The sequence below is a fragment of the Pimephales promelas genome, chromosome 17, assembly GCF_988280905.1.
Source record: "Pimephales promelas chromosome 17, fPimPro1.hap1.1, whole genome shotgun sequence".
NCBI classification, from domain to species: Eukaryota; Metazoa; Chordata; class Actinopteri; order Cypriniformes; family Leuciscidae; genus Pimephales; species Pimephales promelas.
In genome coordinates, this window is record NC_142785.1 from 14,038,808 (window position 1) to 14,063,012 (window position 24,205).

At 38.5% G+C, this 24,205-nt stretch overlaps 1 protein-coding gene across 2 annotated transcripts in view; it reads left to right on the plus strand.

Moving 5' to 3' along the window:
• oplah (5-oxoprolinase, ATP-hydrolysing) overlaps window positions 1-24,205 on the plus strand; it is a 44,973-nt gene that overhangs the window by 1,038 nt on the left and 19,730 nt on the right. Inside the window, exons 1-11 of one of the 2 annotated variants that reach the window (XM_089121947.1) lie at window positions 1,024-1,321; window positions 1,683-1,866; window positions 2,041-2,232; window positions 4,966-5,080; window positions 5,592-5,715; window positions 8,577-8,772; window positions 9,939-10,104; window positions 18,015-18,153; window positions 18,760-18,827; window positions 20,597-20,883; window positions 23,935-24,047. In XM_089121947.1, coding sequence (XP_088978073.1) covers window positions 1,696-1,866; window positions 2,041-2,232; window positions 4,966-5,080; window positions 5,592-5,715; window positions 8,577-8,772; window positions 9,939-10,104; window positions 18,015-18,153; window positions 18,760-18,827; window positions 20,597-20,883; window positions 23,935-24,047 — 1,571 coding nt within the window. In that variant the 5' untranslated portion in view covers window positions 1,024-1,321; window positions 1,683-1,695. Of the gene's footprint in view, window positions 1-1,023; window positions 1,322-1,682; window positions 1,867-2,040; window positions 2,233-4,965; window positions 5,081-5,591; window positions 5,716-8,576; window positions 8,773-9,938; window positions 10,105-18,014; window positions 18,154-18,759; window positions 18,828-20,596; window positions 20,884-23,934; window positions 24,048-24,205 lie in introns of those variants that run through there. The other variant, XM_039685342.2, reaches the window with a different exon arrangement.

Genomic DNA, 24,205 nt, shown 5'->3' on the forward strand with positions numbered 1-24,205 from the left:
AAAAGCCTATTGAATTGCACTACCTGAAAAAAGGTATTACATTAAAGCTGCAGTCCGCAGTTTTTCCTCAGGACGTATTAAAAAAAAAAAAAAAAAAACGTTAGTCGAATATTAGCGGGCAGATCTAATTATATGCCTCCATGTTTATTCTATGGAAGATATTCGCCTTCTGAAATTCTATGTTGGTTCAGCTAAACAGAGATTAAATACTATTATTTCTTTGAATTATACAAATACCCAATTAAAACGTTTACGAATGCTCCTCAGATTAATGAAATCACATGGCTTTTTAGTAAAACACACCCCGGCCCGAACCTCCAACGCGTTCTCATCCCAAAGCGCCATATAGGACGCTTTTGCAAAAGCGTAAATATCCAACGCACATGGCACCCTTTAACGTCTAATGAGACGCTTCGGTTATGGTTAAGTTTAGGTAAGGTGTAGGGTAAGGGTTAGACCACTAGAGGGCGCCTTCTGCCCAAATATATCTGCGTCCCATTTCACGTTAAAGGGTGCCATGTGCGTTGTATATTTACGCTTTTGCAAAAGTGTCCTATATGGCAGAACGGGCTCGAACCACTGATTCGAAACAAAAGATTCGTTAATGAAGCAGTGTTTTTAGAAAGTGCCCATAGTCTCTGGAGCTAGATGATGTTAGACTTCATTGATGGGCAAATGCCACATTTCACAAAGCAAGATACCTTGAATTTAAACCCAACCAGTATTTGCTTTGGATTTGTTTACTAAAAATATATATTTCTTTTAAATCTAAATGGCATTTTCCCCTCTGTATTCCGTGACTTGTTCTTGATTTCTAATGTGGTTGTTTTTTTTTTTGTTTTTTTTTTTTGTGTTGCAAGATTTCGATTACGAGTAGATGTTAAAACTTCATGCTAGATAAGCACATGCAAGATAAGCACAAACTAAGACGTAGCTTTACAGTAACCTATGCTTCTCCATCAATTTACGCTTCTTTCCATATGGTGGTGTGACTCCCCTTCTGTCCGGCGTTAACGGCTGCAGTGTACTTGGCACGTCAGCACGCACAACGGCTGCAACTATAGTGTGGTCTCCCTAGTGGACCAGCAGGACAACCGTCTGGTTTGAGTCGAGTAGGGGACATCTCTAGGGTCTTCAAGTGGGCACCTCGTCGACTTGCCCACGACACCTCAAGATGGCTTGACAGTGACTCTGGCGTCCCAGAGTCACCCCCCTCCGTCCCCCACTTAACTCAGCCCAGCTTACTGACCTTTACATCCAACCCGCTGCTGAGACCTAACCACTAAGGCTAAGGCTGTTGAGCCCCACTGTCTTCGTTAAAGTAGGTTCAGTGGCAACGGTTCCGTATGGCATACTTCCAACTGCAAAACACAATATCTGCGCATTCACGCAATATACACAGGAACATAACAACTGTAATTACCATGCAAACCTTTAGAAATAAATCAACACTCTTTGAGTTTTTCAAGAATTCTACAAAACTACATTTTTTTCTATAAGTAACGTTTTTGTCCACTGGATAAAAGACAGAGTAGCATCTTTTGGGTTTCACTGAAGAAAGAAATCAGTTGGGTAAATGTAGGCAGATTTTTTTATTTTGGGGTTAACTATCCCTTTGAGTAGGTTTACTAAATTTTAAGATCCAGCCACTGTGTCACTTTTAAATGTTGTCTTCATTGCAGTCTGTGTCCCAGCATGGCTGAAACTAAAGGGAAGTTTGATTTTGCGATTGATCGGGGAGGAACCTTCACAGATGTGTTCGCCCGTTTGCCCGATGGTAGAGAGAGAGTCCTAAAACTGCTGTCACACGACCCCCAGAACTACAAAGACGCCCCGACTGAAGGGATTCGGCGAGTGCTGCAAGAGGTGAGGAGAAAACCTTAACCTTTTTGAACGTAAATGCATATTAAGAAGAGTTTTTGGAGTTTATTTGGTTATAGATCTGGGAAGGATAGTTTAGAATCTAGAGAACAGAAGTCTGCACATCACTGAAGTGTTGCATAAAGTCTACTTTGTCTGTTGGGTTTGTGAACTGAACAGGAAACTGGGCAGAGCTTTGCTCGAGATCAGCCCTTGGACACTTCTCAGATTGGCTGGATTCGGATGGGCACCACAGTGGCGACTAATGCCTTACTAGAGCGACAGGGTGAGAGAACAGCACTACTGGTGACGCGTGGTTTTCGGGACCTTCTACATATCGGCACGCAAGCGCGACCTGACCTGTTTGATCTAGTGAGTAAAAATGATGATGTAAATTTATCCCAGAAACTTGGTGTTGACTAGATAGGGGTCTATATCAGAGCTGAAATCATTCACTCAACAGATTCATTCAAACTCACAACAGGTCTTTACATCATAATACTTTATTACAATGGGCATGTATGTACACAAGATGCTCGAGAAATGCTTTTCAAGCATGACAGTTCGGTTACTCTGCCTTACACTACTAGAGCCAGACCGATATATCGGCAAGCCGATATTATCGGACGATATTAGGCATTTTCCAAACTATCGGTATCGACAGTTATAATGGCCGATAAATTAATATTTCAAAAATAAAATAAAAACGGACGAAACACGCTTCAACCATGCCATGTTGGAGTGTTGGAGTTGTATAGTTTGTCCACCAGAGGGCACCCTACACCGTCCCTGTTGGCAACACTCGATTACAACGCGCAACACATTCTAGCTAACCATAAAGCTACCTAATACCACTATCATCAGTGGAATTTAATGAACTTTGTTAATTAATTAATGAGCTTTGGTTCCTCCTCTGTTCTGTTGCGACAATAAAAGAAACAAGTTTCTTTTTAAAATGCATTATCAAATTATTTTAATTAAAACTCATACATAACTACAAATAACTAATGTTAGGGAAATCTGTTAATGTTTTGTTGTGCGTTCCTGAAAAAAATAAAATAAAAAAATATCGGATTTTAAAACCAACAAATATTTGGATTGGTATCGGCCTTCAAAATCCTTTATCGGTCGGGCTCTATACGCTACTATTTAAAAGTTTTTATTCCTCTGATGGCAAAGCTGAATTATCAGCAGTTATTACCCAAGTCTCCAGTGTCACATGATCCTTCAGAAATCATTCTAATATGCTGATTTGATGCTCAAGAAACATTTCTTATTATAATCAATGCTGAAAACAGTTGTAACATGTATGTTCAGTTTTGGTTGCGTTTATCTGTTCTGTTCCCGTTTTACCTGCCTGAGTTCCTAGTTGGTTGTTAATTAGTCCCTCATTCCTGTTACTGTTCAGTTTGATTACTTTCCCCATGTATTTAAGCCCTGAGTTTATTTCTGTTTCTTTATATAGCATCGTCTTAGGCTGACCACACACTTGTGTGGAAGAATTTTTGAGCCCAATGTTCAACCCCCAATGATGTGGTGGATTTGGCCTGATTCATGGCTTCTCGCAACTGACTTGTTTTCCAAAAAATCCTTAATTGTGTGGTGTCATTACGATTATTTAACTGCCGATTTTGTCTGAGCCCGCACGATCCCAAATCGTAAGCCTCTGAAGTGATACCCGCGCTTGCCAATGAGAGCTAGCAAGCTTCACCAACTGGACTACATACATATATGTCTGTGCCATTAAAGTGCCTGTCTCGTTATTCGGGTACATCATCCTTCAAACTGTCTGTCTCACAAAACTTTTTTTTTTTTGTCAAAAAAGAGTATTTTTTTTTTAAAAAAAAAGTATATTTTAAAAAGTTTTGAGTCAATTGTTACAACTGCTTGTTTTCTATAGTAGAGTAAAATTCTTAAAGGAGTAGTTCACTTATAAAAAATATTTGCTGATAATTTACCCACCCCCATGTCATCCAAAATGTCCAAGTCTTTCTTTCTTCAGTTGAAAAGAAATTAAAGTTTTTGATGAAAACATTCCAGGATTTTCTCCATATAATAGACTTCATTGGAAACCAAACGAGAGTTTCAGTGCAGCTTTAAAGGGCTTTTAATGACACCAGACGATGAATAAGGGTCTTATCTAGGACCCATCGACTCATGACTCGAAATAAGATTTGTTCATTTTGATGAACGAGTTCGAACAGGAGAGTCACGAACGCTCATCACAGAACAGAGCAAGGCAAACATTTGTGCTCATAAAACTTAAACTTTTGTATTTATTTTTGAAGTGACCGATCGTTTTGCTAGATAAAACCCTTATTCATCGCCTGGTGTCGTTTAAAGCCGTTTGAAGCTGCACTGAAACTCTCATTTGGACCTTGAACCGTTTGGTTCCCAATGAAGTTCATTATATGGAGAAAATCCTGGAATGTTTTCATCAAAAACCTTAATTTCTTATCATCTGAAGAAAGAAAGACATGGACATCTTGGATGACATGGGGGTGAGTAAATTATCAGAAAAAGGTTTTTTTTTTTAAAGTGAACTACTCCTTTAAATTGGAATAATGTTTGTGTATTCTAAATTGTAAAATTAGAGTATCATATTTTTATAAAAGCTCTTGGATTGGAACGATGAAACCACACTGATTTATAGTCAGGCAAGGGTCAACTATATAATGAAGTTAAATATTAATAGAAAGAACTCTGTTCTCAGGACAAAAGGGCATTTCTCATAAATGACTGCGAGTCTGCAAAAATCCTATCTGCCACAATTCCAGTTTCCATTTGGGATACACAGTATATTGGGACCATACCAGTTTTTGGTCAACACTGATGTTGTAATGATGTTGCAGGTTCTCCGGTTTCCCCCCACCTCTTATACAAAAACAGAGAAAATCAAAGTACACCCTGGAAATGCAGCTGTATGAAACCCCAGAAGAGAATGAATGATAATATCAAATTAGTTTAGTCTTTTAACAGTGTTTCATCTCACCACTGAAAAACTGTTCACAGCCAACAATGCTTTGATGAAATTCCAAGATAATCAAGATCATTTTGTTGTTGTAGGGGCTGCAGATAGTTTCAAAGTGTGTGTTGTTGTTTTAGGAGGTGTGTATGCCGGATGTGCTGTACGAGGAGGTGATTGAAGTGGAAGAGAGGGTTATTCTCAGACAAGATTCCTGTCAGCTTCCCAGAAACGAGCCCAAACGAATAGTAACAGGTGAACAACATGTCAACATCTACTACATATACCTCGTTTTAACAGGTCATATCCTGAAGGATTAAAGTTTTCTTGGTCTTTTGTAGTAAAGGACTTTATATATAAGGGCTATTTTACATCAAATTAATTCTATCACAAATGATGTATTGTTAGTTTTAGAGTCAAAACATTCTGCTCCGTGCTGAAGGGCAATCATTGAAACTGAGCTGCAAAAACTATTTGGTCTGAAATGGACACTACTTGTCACAAATCTATGATGCCCATTCAGAACCGCTGTCAAGGTTATTAGAGACGTAAATTACCTCTAGACACAGAAAAGGCATGTATAATTAATATGGTCAGAGAGACAGTGTAAAAATGGCCATTAAATCTATTTGGAGTGTAATTAACCATGGATAACATTGTATGTTTATGTCATATGAAACTAGTTTTGTTGGTTTATACAATCTCAGAAAAGTATCACTAATGTCAACTGCATGAAATCCAAGCATGGAGTCTCTGTTTCTCTCAGGCAGTACTGGAGAAAGTCTTGAGGTGTGGCATGAGTTGGATCTTCAACGTGTTGAGCAGGATTTGAGACGTGTGCAATCCAAAGGCATCAGAAGTCTGGCGGTGCTGCTGCTGCATTCTTACACGTTTGTATTTATTATATGGCTCTCTGGAATAGGTTTTGTTCTATTTGGTCATTTGCAGCATTCTGTGATCTGATATTTCTTAAAGGTACAATATGCAAGATTGTTTCACCACCAGGGGGCGCTAACCTCTTACAATAACAAAGGCGTATATTGATGACGTATATTTTGCATTAAGCGGAATTCTGGATCTTGTCGTCAAGCTGATGGATCTTTTATGGATGAGTGAATACAGTGACGTTTTTAACATGACTGAGGTGTGAAGCAGGGTGCGATTGCAACACTCACTCTGTCAAGTCGAAGTTAGTCGCGGACATGGAGCGAAAGATGTTGATCTTCGTTTTAGTTCTCTTTTTATCTCAAAGTCTTCTTGCACGCATAACAGGCATAACGGGCATAACCGACCCAGTTGTCCACGTCTGTTGCCATGGTTACTATTGCAGTACGAGGTCAAACCTGGCGGAAACCGGGGGTAACGCGGATATGACGTCATTGACTGGGGGTTCCTCACCCCTGCTCACACGCCCCATTTACTTTGCTTAAAAATTGCAATTTTTTCACGATAGTTGGAAAACATTTGGGATAATGTAAGTAATCAACTTAAGAAAATATATGACATTGGCCTAGTGGTTTGTGGATATTTCACTGCAAAAATCCTGCATATTGTACCTTTAATAATGACTGTAATCCATAGCAGTGCTGTATATCAGAACCGCTCACCTGATTATCAGAAAACGGCACTACTGTCTTGTTTCATACAAATGGAATTGGAGCCATTATGCATTTCATTTATCTATTATATTGCAAATTAAAATGGAGAACTTTAGTGTTAAAGGGATAATAAATTAAGAAATCGATTTTTTTTTTCTTTCTATTGGGTGAGTGCGGCCGCCCCAGGGCCCTTGCCAATTAGGGGCCCCTCAAATGCCGCCGATCTTGCATCACTGGACAGGAACAAGGCCCATGCAAAGTACAGTTGGTACTCGACCAGAATTATACTTTTACCACCGTTGTTCCTGCGGTAAATTGCGAGTGTGTATTTGCTGCCTTTTACCACTAAGAGACACTAAAATCAAAGACTTGGAAAGTGTCAGTTTATTCTCACTACTATAAACCATTTTGCAAGATGTAAACAACAGTGGTCCAGAAGCACTTCCTGTTTCAGTTTTTTAACACTACATAAAAGCTGGGATAAAATACAACCAACAGAACATATAAAACTGAATCAAAAAGTTTTCTTTACATGTGAAATAAAGAAAACAGTTACAAACTGAAACAGGAAGTGTTTCTGGACCAGTGTTGTTTACATCTTGCAAAATGGTCTATAATCTCAGGTAGTGTAATAAAACATGTATTACACTACCTGAGATTATACTGAGGAGTGGGACAGTGAAAGTGGTCAAACATTTAAAAAAAATCAAGTTTTTCCTGCAAACAGACCTGTTGGTCTACTAGTCTAACTAGTATGCTGATTAACCCCCCCCCCCCCCCCCTTTTTTGAATAGACATGGAGATGCCCATTTCAAACGTAAATGGTTGTAATTCAAGAATGGAATATAGACATAAGATTGGTCTCGTTTTAAAGAAGACATTTGGCCGATTTTTCTCGAAATGTGAAATAAATTAGGAAAGTGAAACAGAAAAAAAGTTATAGAAGTCTGAGTTTATAGAAATGTACAATGTAAAAAAAAATATTATTCATATTTTATATAAAATATATATTTTCAAAACCTGGGCTACTCTAAAACTGCAGAAAAATCTAAGCCAAAAATCTGAACAAGTTGTGTTTCAAATTTTAGGTTGATATCTCAAAAAATGAGCTTTCAGTGAGATTTAGTTTGGGCGCAGTACCAAACTTTTTCACTAGGGTACAACCAGACTCCATTGCTGCCCATATAAGCTTCTATACTGCTTCATTTCCATATGTGTTTTGAGTGATCTTAACCATTATTTTCACAAATTTCACACAATTTATGAAGTAGAAATCCTATTCAGAGGTAGTATGGTTAGTTTGGCAGATTTTGATATGAATTCAACCTCTAGGAATCACATACAAAGCACACGCATGTGCGTTATAGCTTATTGCCATAACACAAATGGTGAATCTATTTTTTTTTCCGTAATATTTAAAACATTTTCAGACCTTTTTTTCTAAAATAATTGAATGGATTTTATCTTTTGAACTCTTGGCATGAAATCAAACTGAGGTTTCTAACTTTTTTTCAAGATTTTTCATGTTCATTGCTATTTCAAAATAAAGGTCTAAACACGCTTTATGAGTATGAAAATATTCTTGTTGCAAATCGATAAATTACGGCTCGTGTGTAAATTATTTTGAAAATCAGTCACCAAATATGGAAACTAGAGATTGTAAGCTTTCAAATGATATATAGTTTGTCAATATTACTTAAGGTCTTTTCTAAGATATTATTGTTTTAAAAATATAATGGCAAAAATATAATGGCAAGTGTCCCACCTGTGGGACAGTGACAGTTAACTCTGCAAGACCAACTAAACACAGGTCAACATAAACATTGCAGGGTGCAGGATCTTGCAATGCAGTGTTATAAGAGGATACCTGAGTGCCAAAAGGTGGACAACAGAGAGTTATTTGATTATTATCCGTGTAAGAATGGCTCACATATACTCATGACTTGGTATAAAGAGGGAGTGAAAGTGGTCTGTACACGGAGCCCTGTGGACCTCCAGTTGGTGCCCCTTTAGTTGGAGTGGTTGGTGTGGAGATGAAATTTCCTAATGCCCAAATTTGCCATTATATAAAACACTGAAATAATTCAAACACACTGATAAATGTGATTATATTGATTGAAATCGTATTTTTCATTCCTCATTGTGTGTTTCAGATGGGCGGCTCATGAGAAGGCTGTGGGGTCTTTGGCGAAGCGTCTTGGTTTCACTCAGGTGTCTCTTTCCAGTGAGGTTATGCCTATGGTGCGAGCAGTGCCTCGTGGGTACACTGTTTGTGCTGACGCCTACCTCACACCAAAAATACACCTTTACCTCACTGAATTCACTGCAGGCTTTAAAGGAGGCTTGAAGGTATGTGCGTGTGGTGCAATAAGCAATTTCTGTGAAACATTGTTGAATACTGTTGATATTTGAAATCAACCCAAACAAACACACCCCTATTTTCATTGTATTGCTCCATCCCCAAAATGCACAAACACACAATGTAAGAGTGAATGACAATTGAACAAAGAACAAAGAATTAACATGCTGTACTGTACACAGGATTATATACAAGCTAGAGTCGCCAGCAGCACACCAGCTCCAGACAAACAATAAAACTCAACTAGTATAGCTAACATTACTACAACAGTGTATCTTGCTTCTGTGAAACATAGCAAAACTGATGTAACTCACGTATGGAGCAAAAACAAAACAAAACAAACCTCAGCATCCATTTTTAGGCCTTCCTGCTTGGGTCTCTCCAACACTGGAAAGCTTTTCTAATGTTCATGTGGGTCCTAAAGCTCTTGCCTGATCATAAACCTTTTTTATATTCCTCTCACCTTTTCTCTTTTGTAATGTCTCTCAGCCATCTCTCCTTCTTGCTTACTTTCTACCTCCCCTATCATGAGTGTATACGCCCCTTACTGCTGATTGGCTACAATTGTGTTGGGGTGCTTGATCCAAACCACTTTCAACAGTGTTTCTCACAAATCGCTTCCTGCTCCTTTTATTTAATAGTCAAGTCAAGTCATCCTCATTTATATAACGCGTTTATCAATGTAGATTATTTCAAAGTAGCTTCACAGAGATAATACTTAATATCATTTAAGGTAACAGAGATTGGTTTGGTTTTATAGCGGTTCTTGAATAATGTTATTTTCCAGCTAAAGTTAGTTTTGATCGATTCACTTCCGTTGAAATGATCATTTGTTATTGAATTAGGGGCCGCTAAGATGACACCGTTCTCTCTAAACAGACTTTAAATGTGAACCTGTGATAAACGTTGATGGCGTTCACATACGCATTAAGAATTGATTCTATAGTTATGTGCATTTGAATATATGTGCACAGGTTTGTAATTCCCTACAAACCAAGCTTAAACAAACTACTTGTCTTGCCTATCAATGTTGGTACAGAATTTAATTTAATTTTATCACTTCGGGTTGGTATGTGAACCCTAATTTCCACAACGCTTTAGCTTTAGAGTGGAATAGAGATCCTCCATAATTACCTCATCTCTCTCTCTCTCTCAGGGTGTGGATGTGTTGTTCATGCAGTCAGATGGTGGGCTGACACCTATGGAGCAGTTTTGTGGCTCTCGGGCAGTTCTCTCTGGTCCTGCTGGAGGAGTTGTGGGCTATGCTGTCACATGTTATGGGTTTACGGAAAAGAAGCCTGTCATTGGTTTTGACATGGGAGGTAAGAGATCATCATTTACTCATGTTGTTTAAAACTCTAATGATTGAAATGTCAAATGTAGGGATGACACAGTACCAAAATTCCAGTAGGCGGCACCGATACCATTAAAATGTTATGGTTCTCTCGGTACCAATTTCGGTACCAGAGCAAAATCTGTTTGAACTATTTTTCCAATTTTTTAACTATTTGGGAAAAAAAAATTCAATTCAATGACTTTATTATTTATGATGGTAAATTTATGAAAGCATTGAAGGCTACATGCTGTTTAAACGAAAATATTGATGATATTGAGAAATATTGCTTATTAAAAAAAACAGTGAAAAATAAGCAGCCTTCTATGCACTCATTATTATTAGTAGTAGTACCATTTTTGGTAACACTTTATAATAACTGCACGCTATTAATCATTTGTTAAGCATGAATAAACAGTTAATTCATCATTTATAAAGCATTAAAGGGATACTCCACTTTTTTTTTTTTTTGGAAATAGGCTCATTTTACCACTCCCCCAGAGTCAAACAGTTGAGTTTTACCATTTTCAAATCCATTCAGCTGATTTTCTGATATTTTGAAGAATATCAGTAACCAGATAGTTTCTGGTCTCATTGACTTCCATAGTAGGAAAAAAATATGCTATGGAACTTGAAGTCAATGAGACCAGAAACTGTCTGGTTACTGATATTCTTCTAAATATCAAAAAATTGGCTGAATACATTAGAAAACGGTAAAACTCAACTGTTTAACTCTGGGGGAGTGCTAAAATGAGCCTATTTCCAAAAAAAGTGGAGTATCCCTTTAACAGACATTAATAAGCAGTTTATAAATACAGCTATAAATGCTTTTTTTCTTGATTTATAAGCATATCTATAATGCGTTTAATAATTGTACTTTTATACTTTGTTAATGATCAATTAATAATTTCTAAATGAAGTATAGCATTATTTACAAACCAGTTATTTAAGAGTTGTCAGTCATTCATAAGATCACTTAGAAAGTGTAAGTAAATTTAGTAAATACAGGTTGTTATAAAGCATTTAGTAGTGGTCAGTTAACTATTTTGTGAGCTCATCTAAAGTGAGGACTATTCATGCCTTGTAAAGTATTTATAAAGGAGATTTAAAGGTGCATCAATCTTCTAAACAGTAAAATGTAACAAACACAACACAGTGATACAGAACATAGAAATATTTAACAGCCTTTAAATCTCCTTTATAAATGCTTTACAAGGCATGAATAGTCCTCACTTTAGATGAGCTCACAAACATAGTTAACTGACCACTATTAAATGCTTCATAAGCCAAATTAACCCTAAATTACAGCATTAATACATGTTAATAAAGCATTTATTAACACACTCGGTAACTATCACTATATGTCTGAATAATAAGACGTATAAATGTACATTTAAATAGTTTATTAATCATTTACTTACTCGCTCTAAGTCAGAGGTCTCAAACTCGTGGCCCGCGGGATGATATTTTGTGGCCCCCTACTTGATATTAAAGTTTAATGTTAGTGCGGCCCGCCGTTGCGTTTGCCGCGTTTTTTTATTATTATTATTTTTATCCCTTATGGGCTACCATATATAGTCTCGTGACAGCTTACGGTGGGTTTGTTGTCAATAGTTATCATAGACAACCACGAAGTACAAATATACTGCGTCTGGAAAAAATGAGCGCGTCGGCGCTTAAAGGGTTAGTTCACCCAAAAATGAAAATTAAGTCATTAATTACTCACCCCCATGCTGTACCAACCCCGTAAGACCTTCGTTCATCTTCGGAACACAAATGAAGATATTTTTGATTGAATCTGGGAGCTAGATCAGTCCTACATATAGACTGCCTAAGGGACTGGCTCTTGACGGCCCAGAAAGTCATTAAAGAAAAGGTTTAAATATTCCATGTGCCTACAGCGGCTCAATTATAAGTTTATCAAGCGACGAGAATACTTTTTGTGCGAAAAAAACATAAATAACGACTTTATTCGACTATTCCATTACTTCCTTATGGGCGCATGCTGAGCGCCTTGTATTTGGATCATCATTTTATACGGTAGGGGGCGGTAAAACTCCTAAGCGGTGAGCAGCCGGTAACAAGAATTAGACGAATGAGAAAATCCTCGTCTCACTTCTCGCGCATGCGCCCATAAGGAAGTAATGGAATAGTGGAATAAAGTCGTTATTTATGTTTTTTTCGCACAAAAAGTATTCTCATCGCTTGATAAACTTATAATTGAGCCGCTGTAGGCACATGGAATATTTAAACCTTTTCTTTAATGACTTTATGGGCCGTCAAGAGTTAGTCCCTTAGGCATTCTATGTAGGACTGATCCAGCTCTCAGATTCAATCAAAAATATCTTTATTTGTGTTCCGAAGATGAACGAAGGTCTTACGGGGTTGGTACAGCATGGGGGTGAGTAATTAATGACTTAATTTTCATTTTTGTGTGAACTAACCCTTTAATGCGCGCCTTTGAAACGTACTTGAGCGTGCAAAATATGTGAGCGCGATATGTGAACAAGCCCAAGGCCGAGCTACCACCACCAAATCAGGCCACAGCTACTGTTAGCTCGCGAGCGATGTGTTGGATACCCATGCTCTAATAAAACAATGTGAGAATAATCATTTTGAGCTTGTAATATGTGTTGTGTCTGAACGCGTTCAATGAACGATAGTTAATGAACTCGTTCATATTTTGGGCGAACGTGAACTGAACGTAGCTAACTTTAGTTACTGCCTGTTGAACGTTATAGTGAACTCGTTCATTCTAGTGTCTGTGAACCGAGGAGCGAGGAGGCGTTGTAAGATCATTTAAAAGGGTTTTATGAGGTCGATGAGGATGGGAAAATCTTACATGTCTGTGCAAACTTTGCCCGTCGATAAAATGATTGTTATCTGTGGTTGTATATGGGCTGTGGCAATAATAGCCTAATAGCCTAATAAAAAAAGAAGAAGCTCGCAGCAACATATGGAAAAAAGAACTATGAACTAGTTCATTTTTGAAATATGAACTGACCTAGTTCATTTTAAAATTTGTGAACTGAACTTTGAACTAGTTCATATAATGAACTTGGTCTAACAGGTTGATTGGAAGGTTTGCTTTGATATATGCAAAGTCAGTAATTTGCCTGAGACACTATACATGTGTAGAAATAATTATTTGTATTTCAAAAGCAGTAATTGTTTTTCTAAGTATAATAAAAGGAAATGTGCCTTTCGGAAAAAACAAACAAAAAAACATTCAATATAATAGTGTTGTATAAAGAAAATAAAAAGCAAATATGACTATCATCACAAAGATGTTGTGTATAAGAAAAAGACAAAGAACGTTTGTAAAATTAACTTCAACTGTCAGAAGGACAGATCATGAAGAACCAATCATGAAAGGAATGTTCAAATTCAGAGGAACAGTTCAGAATAAACGTTAATAATAAAGATTGGATCAGTTGTGCTCCATTTTTGGATTTTTTTTTTTTTTTTTTTTTGGAATGCTTGATGCGGATCTCCAGCACCCCCAGTTAATCTGAGTTTGAGACCCCTGCTCTAAGTAATCGTATGAACCACTGAAAACTCTTAAATAACTGGTTTATAAAAAATGCAATTTTTCATTTAGAAATGATAAATTGATCATTAACAAAGGATGAAAATACAATTATTAAACAAATGATGGATATGCTTTTAAATCAAGAAGAAAGCATTTATATCTGTATTTATAAACTGCTTATTAATGTCTATTAATGCTTGAATGATGAATTAACTGGTTACTCATGCTTAACTAATGATTATTAGGGTGTAGTTATTATAAAGTGTTACCGTATTTGGAATTAATGGAGACGTAGTTGAATCTATTGTACAGTAGCCTAATATAATTATTTCTGTCAATTTCTATAAGTTAAACCAAACTTTTATTTTGACGGGTTGCCGTGAAGACCTTTGAGTTTATGTGCGTGTGTGATATGACGATAGTTTTTCTCAAATTAAACAGTTAAGTAAAATGCACATGAAGTGACTCTCGGAGATTAATGGAATTATGAATCATGTCATATCGTGAGGCTGTCACTCAGCATCACTCGTGCTTCAGTGTGTGTGTGTGAGGTAACGTTAAATGAAACCGAGCGTCTGCGCGTCCGTTCATTCACACAGAGACAAGCAGAACATGCTGGGTGCATATTTGAATAGTCGTTTTGCAGTGTAATATACACAGAAACCACATCAGCAGCGCCGCCGGTCGCCATGTCTCAGCGCTTTCATGAAGCGGACGCAACTTCACGCCCTTCGTGTATGTATGCGAATCCAGAACCGGGTTTTACCGGGTACTCGGTACCACCAACCATGACGAGGTGGAGCCGGAGGGTCGAGAGAACCTGGTGGAGTTCGATGGTCCTTGGTGGAGCAGAGGGAGGGAGGAGCCGAAGCAAAGCGGAGCCAAAGTGGAGTGACAGGAACAGTGGCTGGAGGTGGGGCCGGGTCCACCGGAAGACCATAGTCAGATCCACACAGAGTGGCATTGGAGGAGAAGTTGAGGGGCTAAAGGGAACCAGCAGAGGCAATGCTGGAGAACTGGCTGTCTTTGGAAGAGGAGGCTGGGTGGGAACACCTCAGCTTTGGGAGTGTGGGCGGAGTCTGCCTCCATTCCCTTGTACTCCACCACAATTCCCACAGCTATGATTGGCTCAGTCCTCCTTTCAGATTCGGGCTTGTGCATAGCGGCAGACTCAAAATGCTGATACGTTATTCACCAGCACCCCTTACACAAATGTGGTGAAATTATTTCTGGGACTGCTCACTGGAAGGCGTGCCTTAGACCGGATAGTGAGTGAGTCAAGCCAGTTCTAATAAGTCCCTGGTGTGGTCCTCCACTGAGTGGCCCTTTTGCTCCAGGCAGAGCAGTAACAAAAAGGGGAGAAAAGAAAATGGTGCAAAAATTACTCCTTTTTAAGGTCCAGTTTTCTGTCATGTGTATTCTGTCATGTCATTTCTGTCATCACACATGCAAGTAGTCAAGTATTTTTAATGAGTAAGAAGAACACACAGGAGAATTAGAGTAAAATAAACACTCACATAAACAATATAGAAAAATGAATTGAAGAAACTAAGGGGCTGTTTACATGACACAATTTTCAAATAAAAACGTTTTATGCGATTTGGCCTTTTGTTTACACGACAACAGCGTTTTGGGTGCCTGAAAACGCAAACTTTTGAAAATGAGTTTCAAAGTGCGAGTTTTTTGAAAATGGTCTCCATGTAAACAACAAAAAAAGTGAACCTCTAAAGGCGATGACGTCATTCACATGCATATTACATGTTCAGTCTATAGTCTGAATTTCATTGCCATTGAATTTCATGGCCTGTGAGCAGAATACATGGTTTTTAGTAGTTTTCGCGGATCCAAGTGAATGGGGATCGTTTTGACAGTGATTTTGTCTGTACATGGAAAAAGTACGCATATTGTTGTCGTGTAAACGCAACCTAAGGGTTTCAATTACATTAAGTAATTGAGTAAAACTGAAACAGGTGTCAGATTAATTAAGCCAGGGAAACTAATGAGCAGGAACACTGGCAAACAGGGAGGATTGAAACAAAATACTGAAACTAAACAAAACCGATGTATAACCCTGACACACAGCTCTTAAAGTCCCTGTAAAGTCAAAATTAAGTATGTGTTCTGAGTCTGTCATACCACAGAAAAATGTGTTATTAGCCACCCAGCCAAATTTGAATGATAAAAAAAGCCGGCAAGTACATAAAATAAGCTATCAAAATCATGAAAAAATGAGCAGATTCTCTGCTCTCAAACGCTGGGGGCGTGTCCGCTGGCTGCGCTGAAACCACGCCCACTAGCGGGAAAGCTGTTGACGGTGATATTAGCTGATTAGCTTTTGGAGATGGGAGGATGAACACTGAAGGCCAATTTATACTTCTGCGTCGAGGGTACGCCGTAGTGCACGGCGTTGGCTTGGTTGCTCTGCAGTACTGCTCCGAAACGCTAGTTGGCGGCAGAGGGTTTTAATGTTCCACTGTGTTTAGATTCCTCACGGCTAGGGTACTACAAGCAATAGCGATTGAAAGAGAGTGGATCATGTTGGAGTTGGAGCTTATTGAGGTGGAAAAACAGTTCACATTAGTTAAATTAGTAAAACTGAAAGGCAGAAATGACAGGAAACATCGGAGGAGATGGTACGTGTGGAAATCATAGACAGTGGTGGAAATGCGTGAGAAGGTACGTGCGGAAATGCGTAGGAGGAAATGCGATGCTACCAAGCCGACCAATCACCGATCTTGCGGTCCGCGTCGTCGCGACGTGTAGTTACATTTTTGAAGAGGTGCGCGTCGCGTCAGGCGACGGCGAAGGGTACGCGTCTGTGCGTATGCTACGCCGTACCTACTGCGCGCACCCTACGCAGAAGTATGCCAATTTATACTTCTGCGTAGGGTGCGCGCAGTAGGTACGGCGTAGCATACGCACAGACGCGTCCCATTGCGCGTACCCTTCCCCGTCGCCTGACGCGCACCTCCTCAAAAATGTAACTACACGTCGCGACGACGCGGACCGCAAGATCGGTGATTGGTCGGCTTGGTAGCATCGCATTTCCTCCTACGCATTTCCGCACGTACCTTCTCACGCATTTCCATCACTGTCTATGATTTCCACACGTACCATCTCCTCCGATGTCTTCTCTCATTTCTGCCTTTCAGTTTTAGTAATTTCACTAAAGTGAACTGTTTTTCCACCTCAATAAGCTCCAACTCCAACATGATCCACTCTCTTTCAATCGCTATTGCTTGTAGTACCCTAGCCGCGAGGAATCTAAAGACAGTGGAACATTAAAACTCTCCGCCGCCAACTAGCACTTTACGGCGTACCCTCGACGCAGAAGTATAAATTTACCTTAAGGCCGGATTCACATATAGTGCCTAAAAACGCGTAGAAAACGCTGGGCGCGCCGCATTCTCCTTTTTCCAAAACGCTAGGGCGGTTGCGCTCTGGTTGGTTCTTGTCACGTGACCTATTGTGCGCTTATGGTGCGCTTGCGGCATTCTGAAAAGTTGAGATGTTTTTATCTCGATGCGGCGCGGACGCGCTTGGAAAAAACGAGCGCGTCGCACCGCGACCGCGTCGCTTCCATTATGAGCGCGCATACCACGCGCCTACATTTGAAAAAACGAACTTGAGCGCGCAAAAGACGCGATATGTGAACCGGCCCTAAATTGGCCTTGAGGCGGGAGATCGTCGTTTCGGCCCCGTTCACCAGTAACGGTGGATTATCAGTGAATCCCAGTTGCCTCTGAGGAAAGTTTATAAAACGATCCAGTGTAAAATGATCACTACAGAGGCGGGTGTTGGGGGTGATCCTCAGCTTTTCATCAACAAGGTTGGCTCTCTAAAAACCTCTTCTTGATGTGATCATTTTTAGGGGAATTTAAATGAAGATACCGATCTGTTTTGTACATGATCGCATCCAGGTAGTAGCCCATGCATGTCCGTGTCGAAGGCATAGCTAGCTAGAAAACTGTAGGCTCAGCTGTAGTAACTAATAGTACTGACAGTCACTCGCGATTGAGCGGTGAATGCGAATGTGCTCGGGGAGTGTGTGTGGAGAGGGGGAGATCAGACTCTGCGCGTCATCAAATAGGGGGGTGTCCAGCAGCTCATGGGCTCCAGTGCGTCATCGAGCCCTGTTTTAGCCCCGCCTAATTAATCCGTAAAATTGCAATGGTGAAAAACTGTTTAACGGTCTAACTCCACATTTCAGTACTTCACAGTTCACAGACTTTGTAATATGTTTTAGCAATACATATGTAACATTTATAATGTGTTTAGAACTTTTTTGTAGAATTGCCTTTACAGGGACTTTAAATCTAATACTTTATATATGTATTTGTTCATGCTAGCATGATTTATTTGTACAGGCACATCTACAGATGTGAGCAGATACGCTGGACAGTATGAACATGTGTTTGAAGCGACTGTCGCTGGCATCACCCTGCAGGCACCACAGCTTGACATCAGCACTGTAGCAGCAGGTGGAGGCTCTCGGCTGTTCTTTCGGTAACAAACATACAATATTAATATAGATAATGCAATTATTGATTTGTTGAGTCTGTGCTCTGATTTTGTAAAGCTTTTTAAAATAAATTTTACACATTGTAAAGCATTCTTTTAGATTTAGATAGGTTTGTTGAGTTGTTCTCATTGGGATTTTTTGGGGTTGTTAAATCAATGACTCATTGTTTTGTTGTTAATAATTTAACTGGTTAAGATTACCAATTAATCAATGCTGACTGTGCAATCATCTGAAGCTAGTGTGCCCACTCAGTTTTGGAATGTGTCTCTATAAATAAAGATTATGTTCACTGGAAACATCCCTGACAGGAGCCCTATCATTTAGGTCATGGTTTAATGTTTGGTGTAAGGTTTTCTGTGTTCAAGCACATATTTTCTGTTCTGGCATCTTGCCCTTTACCTCCCTTGTTTGTTACTCTCCTGACTTCTTTCCATTTCCATGTGCGAATTCCAATCGGGATACATTTGATGTACCATACAAAACATTAGCATGTCATAGTACATTACAACCATAAAGAACGAGAGCTTAACTATATTAACCCTGTGGAAGGTAGGAAAGTTGAACATTTCTTTTGTCTGTCTGTATTTCAGGTCTGGGATGTTTGTTGTTGGGCCAGAGTCTGCTGGTGCTCATCCCGGACCGGCATGCTATAGGAAGGGTAAGATCGAGCGAATGTTAGGTTCTCATCAGCCTCATAGAAAAATAAAATACATAGACGCCTCATTGGCTGCTTTGGACCATTGCTGCGATACGCTAATGAGTCCGCCATATTGGTTTGGGCAAGACTGCTCTATAAACAAATTTAAGTAAACGGAGAGCTTCAGTTTTTCTGGACAAAAAGCGGCTAAAAAAGGTTTACATTTCTCAACCGATTTCAGAGGTTTATGACTGCATGCAATTACTCTGAATCTCGCTAGTTAGAAATTGAAAATTATTTTTTGTCATAAGTAATGTACATGAAATGCTCTCTTCGTTTTTAATTGTGGAAATGGCTTTTCCACACACCGTCATTTTAGCTTTTTACACTTGCGCTTTTAGTTTTTTCACTTGAATCACTTTATAGGATGTCACAGGACAATTTTAAATAAATATGAAGATAATGCGAGACTCAATACATTTATTTATCTAAAGCATTTATTTTTTCTTTTTTATAATATATTTCTATATTGGTACTCCTAACCCTGGTTGCAGTTTAACACACAAATGTTTATTTTATTATTCATAACACAACAATAAATGTCTTTTATAGAGATTTTATATTATAGTAAAAAAGACATAACATTGTCTTTTCATTTTAAATGGACAGCTTTATATTTAATTGTGTGTGTGGCAACTTGAACGATGTCTGGGAGCATCAGACCAACTGCAACAATGAGCAATTAAAGACATTTAAAGATGATTGTAGGCAATGTTATTGTTAATAGACTGAAAATACTATTGAGTTTGAGTATAATATAGTAGGAATATAATAATTATGAATAAAATAGCAAAATAGTGTATATATCAGAAATTGTAAAATATTATAGTCAATATAAAATTGAGTAGTGAATAGTACAATCATATAATAGTATAAGTAATATAGAGAACAGTCCACTGACAGACATTCTTAAGCCTTCCTTGAGGTTTCCTCTCCTCTTTGGAGAGATGAGATCTGTAATGACAGGTTAAGCTCTGTCTGTAATTCTGACAGCCTGATGTCATAAGAATCATGTAAACTTTATATCATGTAAACGTAACAGACTTACGTGTGAAAGGCAATTCACCAAGAAATGGTTTGGATTGAACAAAGGTTTGTTAAACCTCAAAACAGTCAGGGCAATTTGTCCAGGCAAAACAGACAATTTGCCTGGACAAATATGCCGGCGCCATTGACATACGATCCAGCGGCCAATGAGGTGTATCTGTATTTTTTTATATGTCTATGATCAGACTCACCATCTGTCTGTTGTCTTCTTGCTTGTACATCTACCACTTTAGCTCTACATTGCCTAATACTTGCTCTTGCCATCTGTTCTTCAAATGTCTGTCTCCCGTCTATTGCAGTGTCCCAGTTCACATGCTTCAGTACATATAACACATAATATTGTGTAAGTTGTTAGAAAGTATTCCAGTACTGGGACATTAAAGGGTTAGTTCACCTAAAAATGAAAAAATTGTCAGAAAAAATCAGTAGGTTAGCTAATGGCACTGAATGCAGGTGTTCTGAATGCAGCCTTACTTGCCTCAAATGTTTTATGTTCTTTTAGGTTCATACTTTTAAAATTTGCTGCGACATACCTTAGATACTCGGCCATGTTTTGTTCAACTGGCAATTTAATGGTTCAGCTTTAACAAATATTGGTTCCTTTGTCGGTGTTTCATAAAGACGGGACTCAAAGCTACACTCACTCGATGGCACATGCTTATTCTGTTTCTCTTTTGGTTCAGGTGGTCCTCTGACTGTCACTGATGCAAATCTTGCCCTTGGTCGCTTGCTGCCTTCTTTCTTCCCCAAAATCTTTGGCCCTGGAGAAAATGAGCCTCTCTCAACTGAGGAAACTATGAAGCATTTCCGCAAACTCACACAAGAAATTAACCTATTCCTTTCAACTAACCAATCATCTAGTAATGCTTCTGGAAGACACCACTCAGAAATGAGTGTAGAGGATGTTGCCATGGGCTTCATCAGTGTGGCCAATGAGGCCATGTGCCGGCCAATCAGAGCGCTCACACAGGTACAGCACACTATTCTGTTTTTATAGTTTAGATAAGAGAAAAGGTGGGGTCTTTCTATCCTTTAGGAATTTCCAGGCTGGTTGTTGTGACAAAATTAGAAATAAGTTGAAATAAATAAAAACATTCAACCTTATTGAGACTGAAAAAACAGTCTGCACAAAATAAACTTGTTTAGTAGCCACTGAACTTATCTAGGTAGCCACTTGTTGATTTGATAACAAGATTACACTGAGATCAAGGACTCTGTGAACAGAATTTGTGCACTGCACATATTACGATCTGCTGATGTTCACATACTAGTAATTGTCAAATCGGCTAATGAGTTTGTTTACGTAGATTTCACTTTTAGCTGGGTGATGTGTGTTATGGCCATGTACAGGCTAAAGTTTCAGGAGTGACAAATGCATTTAAATGTCTGGAACACGACTCGCTCCCGAAACTGCGAGTTTTGCGTCTTGTGTATTTGGTCTCCGCTATTCTGACTAAAGAAACCGTATAGCAGCAAAAGGCACGATATGTTTAGCAATTTTACGGTAACGCTTTACAATAAGGTTCATTAGTTAACATTAGTTAACTACATTAGTTAACATGTACAATATGTGAACAATACTTCTTCAACATTTATTAATCTTAGTTAATATTAATTCCAACATTTACTAATCAAAGGTTGTATTAGTTAACATTAGTTAATGGACTGTGAACTAACATGAACGCACAAGGAAAAACTGTATTTGTATTTACTAACATTAACAAAGATTAATAAACACCGTAACTAATGCATTGCTCATCGTTAGTTCATGTTAGTTAATGCATTTACTAATGTTAACTAATGAACCTTATTGTAAAGTGTTACCAATTTTACTTAAGCACAGTCAATGGAGGTGTTTTGTATGGCTAATGCTTGATAAGGCTGCTCACATTTGCAGTTTTGCCATGTCCACTTATTATAATAGTTTTTGGGCTTGTTGTTTTGCTCATAAAGCTATTTGCTGCGTCCCAATTCGCTTACTTATACTACGCCCTAAAAGTATGTACTCTTTTTGTGAGGAAAAAGTACATACTTTTGAGTGTGTAGCAAAAGAGTAGGCAAGCTTTGGGACAAACTATCACGTCATCTTTAACGGACAGCTCTGACGTGTGCTGCGTGCATTCTGTCACCGTAAACTGCCCTGACAATCATCTTGTCACAGTTAAAATCCTCCATTCTATCTAATTTTATTTCCTACCGTTTCGGAGAGCACAGTTCATCTGCCAGTTGTGGGTCTTTCATGCTCTCCTCATGTGTTTGCAATTTGAATATAATGATGCATTTAAAACGTAATGGCTAAACGTGTCTTTACAAAAGTTCACAATGCTGCTGCAAATGTGGACAACATTGAATAAATTCATTTTCATCAGGATAGATACTGATAATTAGTCACTCAAAGCTCTTTATCTAAACCTCTCTACACAACCGCGGGGACTCGCGCGTCCTCCGTATCGACTACGTGTCTGTAGTTTTTTAACACTTTTTACTCGTGTTTGTAGTTCTAACCGAATCCTCGTCCAACGCGCAATGGTTTGTGGGCAATATCAGCCGTTAGAGTGTGCATCGATCTACACTTCGGATTCTGACCGGAAAAAGTAGACCATCCGGGTATCTTCGAAACACTCATTTCAACATACTACGATTTGGGACGTACTAATTCTATTTTCGAATACTATTTAGGACGGATAGTATGCGAATTGGGACGCAGCAATTGAGTTTATGAAGTTATTAAAGTGAGCAGGTGTGGGTCATGAAAGTCTTATTTTTAGCATAAAGCACTTGGATTAATGTCGTTTTTTGTGGGCTTGTTCTTGTTTGCTTGTTCTTGTTTCTTGTAAGATCTGGCAACACGAATGAGTCTAGGCTTGTACCACTTTCACTGTTATTTAAGCAGGCACAAAAGAGAAACATCAATGATCCATGTTAAAATATGTCATTAGCAAGCAACTAGTTGTTCGGTTCTGTACACTCTGCGTAGAATTTTTGTATAGCATTTTTTGAGAGTTAATGCGGTTGTAGTATGCGGTTTTCACTCCCATAAATGACTGGTTTGTGTGTGTACAGATCTGGATTAAGCAGTAAAAGGTGAATTGAGAACTGTATTCAGCTGCAGTGTGTACGTGGCCTTAGTTTCATACTTAGTTTCATGCACTTGTGACACTTCATAGCATCAGTTCCCTGAGAATCGAACCAATAACCATTGTGTTACTTTTTGAGCTACAGCAACACCCCTGCACATCTAAATTATCTGTTGTGTATGCAACCTTTTGAAGGAATGTACCACTGTAAAGTAGTTTAACAACAGTTGTGTTATGAATCCTAATGCAATGTTGTGAGAACATAAACATGAACAACTCTCAGGACAGTTGATGGAGCAATGCTGCATCGTCACAACAGTTTGAGCCTTGCCAATTTAAATATTCAAGCACAAGAAGATGAAATTATGTAACATTATAATTATGTATTACAAAATTATGCTTGACGAGTATTCTAGTAAACATATTCAGTAATGGCTTAAGTGAATGTAAACAGTTCAATTAAAAAGACAACACATAAATACAGTATCAGTAAATTGGATTTCTGCATTGTCTTAAAGTGACAGCAGCCTAATATTCCCACTGATGGCTGTTTTTAATGTTAATCAAACTACAAAAGACAGAAAAAAATCTCTCCCTGCTCTTGACTGAAAAACCTGTGTAACTTTATCTATATTTAATTTATACAGTGAAGACTGTATGGAGTTTTACATAACATAACATCAGATCAGATTTGACCTTGTGCTTGTTTCTTGTGTTATCCTTATGAAAGGAATTGTTCGTCTTTGTTATTTTTAATCAGAATGTAATAACTATTTCACTGGTAATAACCAGATGACCAACAGTTGTGTAGTGTTTTTTTATTTAATTTTTTTTTAGGAATGTTTTATACAATTTTGGAATGTAAAGCCTAACATCCAACCAATTGCTGCTTTACTGGACGGGTATCTAAATTTGTGTTTTGAATATCAGCTCTCTCTCAACAGGCTAAAGGACATGATACATCTAAGCATGTGCTGGCATGTTTTGGAGGAGCCGGTGGTCAACACGCTTGTGCCATCGCAAGAGCCTTAGGAATGAAGACTGTCTTCATACACAAGTATGTGTGTATGTTTATATGTGTACAGTATCTGTGTGTTTTAGTGTGTTCAGCATTTGTCGCATGCTTGAATAGGATGATAATGAGATGCTTTTTCCAGAATCTGTTTTGCTGCATGTAAATTCATTTGTAATTGGCTGATGGTCATCAAATTTGTC